Source organism: Somniosus microcephalus, chromosome 12, assembly GCF_052327205.1.
Source record: "Somniosus microcephalus isolate GS21.2 chromosome 12, FLI_Smic_1.0, whole genome shotgun sequence".
Taxonomy (NCBI): domain Eukaryota; kingdom Metazoa; phylum Chordata; class Chondrichthyes; order Squaliformes; family Somniosidae; genus Somniosus; species Somniosus microcephalus.
The window spans coordinates 176,364,201-176,374,554 of record NC_140998.1 but is presented as its reverse complement, the minus strand read 5'-3'; the positions used below and the strand labels follow the sequence as shown (position 1 = coordinate 176,374,554).

Sequence of the window (10,354 nt, the reverse complement as noted above, 5' to 3'; positions counted from 1 at the left end):
TAAACACAAAACCCAGTCTATTAATCACTTTCAGCTACTGGGCTTAGTGTGTGTCCCACAGCATCTCTCTCACCTTCGATGTGCGAATAGAGCATCACGCCTCAGAGCCTGGTTTTCAATTTAAATGCACTCAGTAAATGTATTGAACAAGAGATGAACAAGTAAACAGATCACGGCCCATCCTCCAGCTCTATATTGTAGGTCGATGAGACTCTGGTAAGGTGCCATGTGCTGCTGGATCGCTCGGCATTTTGCCTGTTATGGAAAATAACTGAAGATTTGTCCCAGTGTCACCTTTGTTGTCATTAAATGAGTGTGTCTTTTAATGAGCCTCACGTCCTTGCTCATGTGTAGAAAGGGGATGTGTAAAGAGATGGTCTGTGTATGGAGATGTGAAACAAGGAAACGGTGTGTGTGTGTGATAGTGACACAGCCTTGTGGTCACAGTCAGAACAATACACAGGTATCCTTGCGGTTATGGTTTGGGCAGGGCCAGATCAATAATGTAGTAAACAGCTTGGAGTTGGAGTTCAGAAGAATGAGAGGCGATCTTATTGAAACATATAAGATTGTGAAGGGGTTGGATCGGGTGGATGCGGGGAGGATGTTTCCGATGATGGGTGAAACTAGAACTAGGGGGCATAGTCTTAGAATAAGGGGCTGCTCTTTCAAAACTGAGATGAGGAGGAACTACTTCACTCAGAGGGTGGTAGGTCCATGGAATATGCTGCCCCAAAAAGCTGTAGAAGCTACATCATTACATAAATTTAAAACAGAAATAGACAGTTTTCTAGAAGTAAAGGGAATAAAGGGTTATGGGGAGCGGGCAGGAATTTGGACATGAGTCTAGGTTCGGATCGGTCATGGCCCTGTGGGTAGCGGAGCGGGCCCAGGGGCCGTGTAGCCTGATCCTGCTCCTATTTCGTGTGTCTAATTCGGTTAGATTCAGGAGATGGTTCTGTGATAGTAGATTGGCGGTTAGGATCAGATCAGCCATGGTCTTATTGAATGGCGGAGCAGGCTTGAGGGGCCGATTGGCCTACTCCTGCTCCTATTTCTTATGTTCTTATGTAACAGGTTAAATATAAATATCGCCAGAGTAGTCGCAGCTTGTTAGAACAGACCTGTGGAGAAGAGAGCTCTGAATCCACTGTATTATCTCTGTTCTCCGGGTCGGGTAACTATACTCTGTCTGTATTTTTGCAGTGCTGTTAATAAAGTCAGTAAAAGACAATCTGCTGTGAGCTTGATTATCTGGTGTCTGAAACCACGAGACTCAAATTTTAGAGTCAACAAGATGAACAAGTAAACACATCATGGCCCAATACTCCAGCTCTATATTCACAGGAAAAAGTCTGTTATCACACTCCTCGAGTGGACAGAATAAAGAAAGATCCCAACTCAAAGAGCCTCTCGAATCATTTGTAAATATCTTCCAAATCCTGACATATCAATTATCAGTGTACATTCCATTAAAGTCAATGGAAGATGAGAGAGGGGCTGGAGAGCAGGCGTGAAAGAGGAGTTGGGGTGAGGGGGGTTGGAGAGTAGGGGTGAGGGGGGTTGGAGAGTAGGGGCGAAAGAGGAGTTGGGGTGAGGGGGGCTGGAGAGCAGGCGTGAAAGAGGAGTTGGGGTGAGGGGGGTTGGGGAGTAGGGGTGAAAGAGGAGTTGGGGTGAGGGGGTTGGAGAGTAGGGGTGAAAGAGGAGTTGGGGTGAGGAGGTTGGAGAGTAGGGGCGAAAGAGGAGTTGGGGTGAGGGGGTTGGAGAGCAGGGGCGAAGGAGGAGTTGGGGTGAGGGGGTTTGAGAGTAGGGGTGAAAGAGGAGTTGGGGTGAGGGGGGTTGGAGAGTAGGGGTGAAAGAGGAGTTGGGGTGAGGAGGTTGGAGAGTAGGGGCGAAAGAGGAGTTGGGGTGAGGGGGTTGGAGAGTAGGGGTGAAAACGGAGTTGGGGTGAGGGGTTGGAGAGTAGGGGTGAAAGAGGAGTTGGGGTGAGGGAGGTTGGAGAGTAGGGGTGAAAGAGGAGTTGGGGTGAGGGAGGTTGGAGAGTAGGGGTGAAAGGAGTTGGGGTGAGGGGTTGGAGAGTAGGGGTGAAAGAGGAGTTGGGGTGAGGGGTTGGCGAGTAGGGGTGAAAGAGGAGTTGGGGTGAGGGGTTGGAGAGTAGGGGTGAAAGAGGAGTTCGGGTGAGGGGTGCTGGAGAGTAGGGGTGAAAGGAGTTGGGATGAGGGGGTTGAAGAGGAGTTGGGGTGAGGGGGGTTTGGAGAGTAGGGGTGAAAGAGGAGTTGGGGTGAGAGGGGTTGGAGAGTAGGGGTGAAAGAGGAGTTGGGGTGAGGGGCGTTGGAGAGTAACAACTACAACTTGCATTTAGATAGCGCCTTTAACGTAGTGAAACATCCCAAGGTGCTTCACTGTAGCGTTAGGATCCAAATTTGACTCTGAGCCACATGAGGAGATATTCGGGCAGATGACCAAAAGCTTGTTTAAAGAGGTAGGTTTTAAGGAACGTCTTAAAGCAGGAACGAGAGGTAGAGAGGTTTAGGGAGGGAATTCCAGAGCTTGGGGCCTCGACAGCTGAAGGCACGGCCGCCAATGGTGGAGCGATTAAAATCGGGGATGCACAAGAGGCCAGAATTGGAGGAGTGCAGGGATCTCCGAGGTTGTCGGGCTGGAGGAGTTTACAGAGATAAGGAGAGGGGAGGCCATGGAGGATTCCTCTGGTGCTGGAATCAAGAACAAGAGGCCTTAATCTTAAAATTAGAGCTTGTCCATCCAGGGGTGAAATCAGGCAGCACTTTTTCACACACAGGGTAGTAGAAATGTGGAACTCTCTCCCCCAAAAGGCTGTGGATGCTGGGGGCTGATTGGAGCTTTCAAGACTGAGATGATCGATTTTTGTGAGGTAATTGTTCCAAGGGATGTGGAATAAAGGCGGGTAAATGGAGTTCAGATACGGATCAGCCCTGATCTAATTGAATGGTGGAGCAGGCTCGAGGGGCTGAATGGCCTGCTCCTGTTCCTAATGTTCCTGTGACACACTCAGAAATACCCCGGAACACTGAAATCCCACTGGGCCCCAGCACATGCTCAAGGAAAGCCCAGGTCAAGGGCAAACCCAGCGTGCCCTCTCTGAACCCGGTTTGCTGCTCCCTCTGTGCCCAGCACTGCCTGCACCCCCGGCGCACGGCAGTGGAATTTCAGAAGAAGGAAGGTGTCAGCGTGTGAAAGGCTTTTAGAAAGAATTCAAGGTGTTTTCAGAGAGTTGGGATCTTTATTCTCGGGGAGTTAGATATCAGCCTCTCGCCTGTGAATATCGAGCCGCCTTATAGGGCCGTGATCATCTTTGAAAGAGCTGCCAATTAGTCCCACTCCCCTGCCCTTTCCCCAGAGCCCCACAAACTTTTCCTTTAAGCAGATCCAATTCCCTTTTGAAAGTTACTATTGAATCTGCGTCCACCCCCTTTCAGACAGTGCATTCCAGATCACAACAACTCACTGAGTGAAAAATGGCTCATCTCCCCTCTGGCTTTTTGTCCATTATTTGACGTGACATGTTTACTTGTTAAATATATTTTCTGAGTGGAATTAAATTTAAAAGCAGGTTCTGAGGCGTGATGCTCTATTCACACATCGAAGATGAGAGAGATGCTGTGGGGCACATGCTTAGTCCAGTAGCTGGAAGTGATTAACAGACTGGGTTTGTGTTTAGTAATCCCGGGCGTGTTACCGATACCTTCCCTGGATACCAAGGCTAGGAGAGGCACTCTGGAAGGTATGGGGAGCTGGGACTTGTCCATGAGAGTAACCGAAGGTATGAGAACTGAAATAATCTAGAGTTAGAAAGGAGAAAAGGCCCAAAAATGGATCACTCGGTAACAGGACATCAATTAGTCTCCTCTTATCTTGGAGAAATCAAATACTCGACACCACTATGTGTCTGATACAAAGCTGATTTATTTGACATATCAAAATATTAAACTCCAGCCCAGTTATAGGGTTATTAACATCAGCAGAAACAAACCCGGACTGTCAGAATGAACATGGTTCAGTCCTGGATGTGATTAACAGCAGCAATAACAGCAGAATCCAACCCCTGCAGTCGGTCGTGAACTCGCTGGTGTGTCTGCAGGTTGGATGACTGAGTGAATCCCTTCCCACACATGAAGCAGGTGAACGCTCTCTCCCCAGTGTGAACTCGCTGGTGTCTCAGATGTTGGGAATAACAAATGAATCCCTTCCCACACACGGAGCAGGTGAACGGCCTCTCCCCAGTGTGAACTCGCTGGTGTACAATGAGGTTGCATGAATGCCTGAACCTCTTCCCACAGTGAGAGCAACTGAACGGTCTCTCATCAGTGTGAACTCGCTGATGTTGAATTAGTCCCTCAGAACTTTTAAAGCAGTTCCCACAATCAGCGCATTTAAAAGGTCTCTCATCACTGTGAACTCGCTGGTGTGATCGGAGGGCAGATGTGTGAGTGAAACCCTTCCCCCACACGGAGCAGGTGAACAGTCTCTCCCCAGTGTGACTGCGCCGATGAGTTTCCAGCTGGGATGGGTAATTGAATCCCTTCCCACAATCCTCACATTTCCAGGGTTTCTCCATGGTGCGGGCGTCCTTGCGTCTCTCCAGGTTGGGCAATCAGTTGAAGCCTCGTCCACACACAGAACACGTGTACGGTTTCTCCCCGCTGTGAACGGTGCGATGTTTTTTCAGGTTGTGTAACTGGTTAAAGCTCTTTCCACAGTCAGTGCACTGGAACACTCTCACTCAGCTGTGTGTTTCCCGGTGCTTTTCCAGTCACACTGATGTTTGAAATCTTTTCCCACAGACAGAACAGACAAACATTTCTCCTTCCACATTCAAAGGCCGATTATATTTGGGTCCTGATGAATGGAGTGACTCTCAGATGTTGATGTGATGTTTGGTTTGAGTTTCCCGTCTGCAAATCCTCCCCTTCTAATACCCTGTAAAAGGAGTTTAGAAAAGTCATCACTGTAAGTACAGGATTAAAATTCAGAACAGAGAATTCTAGTTTCTATCTAACATTTTTTCCTCTCTTGTTCCCCCAAAGCTGTAAATCCCCGTCCCACACACTCTCCCTCCTCCCTGTGCTGAAATCCAAACCCATCGCACCATCTCCAACATTTCTGTCCCTCACTCCCAGTTTTCCCCCTCTCTGCTCTGGTTGGGTTCAGTTCTACACCCGCTGTGTGCAGAGTGAGAATAAAATCAATGAGTCAATGATTGTCTCTCCTGGTCACTGGGACCCTGAAGTCCTGCCCACTCTCTGTTCCGTACAAAGATGGCTGCGCAGGCACCCTGCTGCAGGTGGAACCGGCCTGTCTTTCCTCCACCAAGATGGCGGCGCATAACCCGGGCCTGTCACCGAGAAAAAGCCTCACCGCTGGCGTCCGGTGGAACACAGACCAGGCCGCTGGATCTCATTCCAGCCTGAGGCCGTTCTCTACCTTTATAAACCCTGCGGCGCGGCCTACCCGCAGTTTATTAATCTCCCGACCCCGCTCCCGCCGACCTGCAGCGCTGCCCGGCGACCGCGCAGAGCCTGTCCTGCGCCTGCGCGCTGGGCTCCTGACATCCTCCCCAGAAAACCTGAAAGAGGAATCTGGATTGTCCCCGTCACTCATTCTTAAAGGGACAGCACCCTGTGTCTCGGCAGCTGCCGTTAAAGGCACAGACACAGCTTCACCCTTCTCTATTATAAATAAAAACAGGAAATACTCATGTCATAGAAACATAGAGATAGGAACAGGAGTAGGCCATTCGGCCCTTCGAGCCTGCTCCGCCATTCAATGAGATCATGGCTGATCTTCATCTGAGATCTTAGCTGATCTTACCAGTTCAGTACCCCGTCCCCGCCTTTTCTCCGTAACCCTTAATCCCCTTAGCCTTCAGAAATATATCCAATTCTCTCTTGAAAATATTTATTGAATTAGCCTTCACAGCCCTCTGTGGCAGGGAATTCCACAGGCTCACCACTCTTTGAGTGAAGAAATTCTTCCTCATCTCTGTTTTAAATGATTTGCCCGCTATTTTTAGACTGTGGCCCCTGGTTCTGTGCTCCCCTGCCATTGGAAACATTCTCTCTGAATTCAGCCTGTCCAGGCCTGCCATAATTTTATATGTTTCGATGAGATCCCCTCTCAATCTTCTAAACTCCAGTGAGTACAAGCCCAAACTATTCAATCTCTCCTCGTAGGTCATTCCCGCCATTCCAGGTATCAGCCTGGTGAATCGCCGCTGCACTCTTTCCATGGCAAGAACATCCTTCCGCAGATGGGGCGACCAAAACTGTACACAATACTCCAGATGCGGTCTCACCAGCACCTTGTACAGCTGTAGTAAGGTATCCCTATTCCTATACTCGAACCCCCTTGATATGAAGGCCAACATACCATTTGCCTTCTTAATCGCCTGTTGCACCTGCATGCTCTCCTTCAGTGACTGGTGCACAAGAACACCCAGGTCCCTCTGCACTTCCCCATCTCCCAATCTATTGCCATTTAGATAATAATCTACCCTCCTGTTTTTACCCCCAAAGTGGATAACCTCGCATTTATCCACATTATAGTGCATCTGCCACGTATCCGCCCATTCCCCCAACCTGTCCAAATCGCACTGTAGCCTCCTGACATCCTCATCAGAGCCCACCCCTCCTCCTAGTTTAGTGTCGTCAGCGAATTTGGAAATATTGCATCCAATTCCCTGATCCAGATCATTTATATATATTGTGAACAGCTGGGGTCCCAGGACAGATCCTTGCGGCACCCCGCTGGTCACTGCCTGCCACTCCGAAAACGAGCCGTTTATTCCAACTCTCTGTTTTCTATCCGCCAGCCAGTTCTCTATCCACGTTAATACTTTGCCCCCAATCCCATGAGCCTTAATTTTGCATGATAATCTTTTGTGTGGAACCTTATCGAAGGCTTTCTGGAAGTCAAGGTACACCACATCCACTGGCTCTCCCCCATCCATTTTACCAGTTACTTCCTCAAAAAATTCCAGCAGATTAGTCAAACACGATTTACCCTTTGTAAATCCATGTTGACTCTGTCCGATCCTTTCCCCATTTGTCAAGTGCTCCGCTATTTTATCCTTAATAATGGACTCTAGCATTTTGCCCACAACCGATGTAAGGCTTACTGGTCTATAATTCCCTGCTTTCTCTCTACCCCCCTTTTTAAATATTGGGGTAACATTAGCTACCCTCCAATCCACGGGTACTGTTCCCGAGTCAATGGAGTTCCGGAAGATGATCCTTAGAGCATCTGCTATCTCCAGGGCCACCTCCTTAAGTACCCTAGGATGTAGTTTATCAGGCCCCGGGGATTTGTCGGCCTTCAGTCCCCTCAACTTACCCAACACCATATCCCTAGAGATACTAATTTCTGTCAGCTCCTCCCTCTCATTAGTCCCTATGTTTGCCGATATTCCTGGGAGGTTATTTGTGTCCTCCTTTGTGAATACAGAACCAAAGTATGAGTTTAATTGGTCTGCCATTTCCTTATTCTCCATTATATATTCTCCCGAATCGGACTGCAAGGGACCGACTTGGGATTTTACCAGTCTTTTCCTCCTGATATACCGATAAAAGCTTTTGCAGTCTGTCTTTATGTTTGCTGCAAGTTTACTTTCGTATTCTATTTTCCCCTTCCTGATTAATCCCTTTGTCCTCTTTTGCTGTATCCTGTACTGCCCCCAATCTTCCGGTCTGGTGCTTTTTTTTGCCAGTTGATATGCCCTTTTTTTTGATTTTATGCTGTCCCTAATTTCCCTCGTTATCCACAGTTGAGCCACCTTTTTAGGTTTATTTTTATGCCAAACCGGTATAAACATGTTCTGGAATTCTTCCATTCTATCTTTGAATGCTTGCCATTGTCTATCCACTGTCAATCCCCCCAGAAGCACCACCCAATCAATCTTACCCAATTCCCGTCTCATACCCTCGTAATTCCCTTTATTTAAGTTCTGGACCTTAGTCTCTGATTCAATTTCCTCACTCTCCATCTCGACTGAGAGCTCGATCATATTATGATCGCTCTGACCCAAGGGGCCTCGTACAAGAAGATTGTTGATAAGTCCCTTCTCATTGCACAATACCCAGTCTAAAATGGCCTGATCTCGAGTCGGCTCCTCGACATATTGGTCCAGATAACCGTCCCGAAAACATTCCAGGAATTCCTCCTCCTCAGAATTTTTACTAATTTGGGTAGTCCAATCAATATGTAAATTAAAGTCACCCATGATGACAGCTGTGCTCTTATCGCACGCTTCTCTAATTTCCCTTTTTATGCCTTCCCTCACCTCCATATTACTATTTGGAGGCCTATATATAACACCCACTAACGTTTTCCTCCCCTTGCTATTTCTCATTTCTACCCATACAGATTCCGTTTCATCCGAGTTAATATCCTTCCTTTCCATTGCATTAATCCCCTCCTTTACCAGCAATGCTACCCCACCTCCCCTACCTTTTTGCCGATCCTTCCTAAATATGTCAGACAGCATCTGTGGAGCGAGAATCAGCGTTAATAGATAGATCTTGCCTAACCAACTTCTTTTGAAAGAGGGGACGTCCCGAATTAAATGGGCGTATCCCAAATTAAATGGTGTCGTGTACCTGGACATCAAAAAGGCCTTTCACAAAGTATTGCATGAGGGACTTCTTTACAAACTAAGGTCAGTAGGTTTCAAGGTGAAACATGCATATTGATTGATTACTGTCGAGGTGAAGCTAGGTTGCAAAGGGAGGATACTGAGTGGGTTACCCCAGGGGTCCGTGCTGGGAATCCCTCCTGGTCTTGGTCTACAAAGGTGACCTGGAATCATAATCATAATATAAAACTGTTACATTTGGAGATGACACCAAGCTAGGAAAGAATGTGAATTCAGACAAGGCAACTAGGATCTTACAAAGGGAGCTTTCAAAGAATGACCACTGGCAGATGAAACTCAATATAGAAAAAGGCAAGATACTGTTTATTATAGAAAAATAGAAATGGGTGGGATAGAACTTGTCAAGTGGGAAGTTGAGACAAACCTTAGGGTGTTAGTTGAGTCACCACTCATCATTCCTAAAAGGTGTGGCTCATCAATAAACAAAGGAAATAGCATGCTGGGTCATATTGTCCAATCAGTTCAGTTCAAATACCTGGAGCTAATGCCGAAGCTGCCCTGGTCACATTGCACTTGGTATGCTGCATACAGTCCTGGTCACCGTGATATTATGAGAGCCATCCAGGTCTTACTGGCAATCCAGAAGAAAGCAACAAACCCTGATCCATGGTGTTAGAGGGAAGAGTTACGATGTACAACTTGATCAGCAAGTCCTCTTCTTCAACCTCAAGAAGACAGGTCTTAGAAGCAACATTAATAGAGGAATATAAATACTTACCTGGATAGAGAAAGTAAATCTGGAACAATACTTTCAGATATGTCTGGGCAGCGAGACATGAGGGCACAGGGTTCATGGGTGTGAAGAGCAAATTTAGGATAGACGGCAGGAAATCTTTCTTTACTCAGAGGGTGATCAACAGCTGTAATGGGTTGGCAGCAGGGTGGTTTATGCCAGGACACTGGAGTAATTAAGAAACAGATGCTGTAATGGAAAGATGGTAAGGTTGGTATTCTAGGAGATTAAATGGGCTGAAGGGCCATCTTCATCCAAACCTATCCTGTAATCTTGTACAAACAAAATCTAGACTATTCCACCAGGAATTGTAAAAGATAAACTACTGTTTGCTTTAGATGCCAATAAATCAGGCATCTTCTTAAAGCTGCTAATAGCCAGCATGTACCATCTGTCTAAATATAAGAACATTATAGCAAACGATTTTATGGTTTTCACAGAAAAAAATGGATGAATTGCAGAATTCAGCCTCCAAAACTCTGGTAACATTCGCAGAATCCCATGTAGTAAAAATAGAATTTGCCTTGTTTGGTCGCCAGTAGTCAGTGGTCCTGTGGGTGTTCACTCCTCCTTCTAGCAACATTACATTTGGTTATTAGTCTCCCACAGGGCCACTATATCTGTAGCCAAAATTCCCATGTCGTCACATCATTGCCAGTCACTCTCACAGCTTGCTGTTTGAAATCCTCATAACCTCGGGTTCAGTTTCCAGCCACTTTACAAGGCTGTTTATGTTGTGTCAGCGAAGATGAAGGGCTGCATTTGGTTTATTTTTAGCTTTTGGTGTTAACATGATCATTGAACTCTTATGCACCTGTTCCCATTAAATAAGCAAGTGTGACTTTATCCACAAAATATGGTGCAGCATCACTGATTAAATTATCTGCATTGCTTTGTGGAGGAAGGTTCCCTTCCTGTCATTGTATGTTCCA

At 46.9% G+C, this 10,354-nt stretch overlaps 1 protein-coding gene across 1 annotated transcript; it reads right to left on the bottom strand.

Annotated features, from left to right (window-relative positions):
* Nucleotides 1-3,932: 3,932 nt before the first annotated feature.
* LOC147109738 (uncharacterized) lies at nt 3,933-9,606 on the bottom strand. Its single transcript, XM_086004220.1, has 2 exons — nt 9,165-9,606; nt 3,933-4,959 (listed from the first exon to the last, which is right to left on the bottom strand). Exon 2 carries the CDS (start codon nt 4,595-4,597, stop codon nt 4,037-4,039), a length of 561 nt encoding a protein of 186 aa, XP_085860346.1. The 5' UTR covers nt 4,598-4,959; nt 9,165-9,606; the 3' UTR covers nt 3,933-4,036.
* Nucleotides 9,607-10,354: the final 748 nt, after the last annotated feature.

Bases quoted from the DNA above. Each gene is read 5' to 3' on its own strand.
- LOC147109738 (XM_086004220.1), bottom strand. From the start codon at position 4,597: ATGGAGAAACCCTGGAAATGTGAGGATTGTGGGAAGGGATTCAATTAC.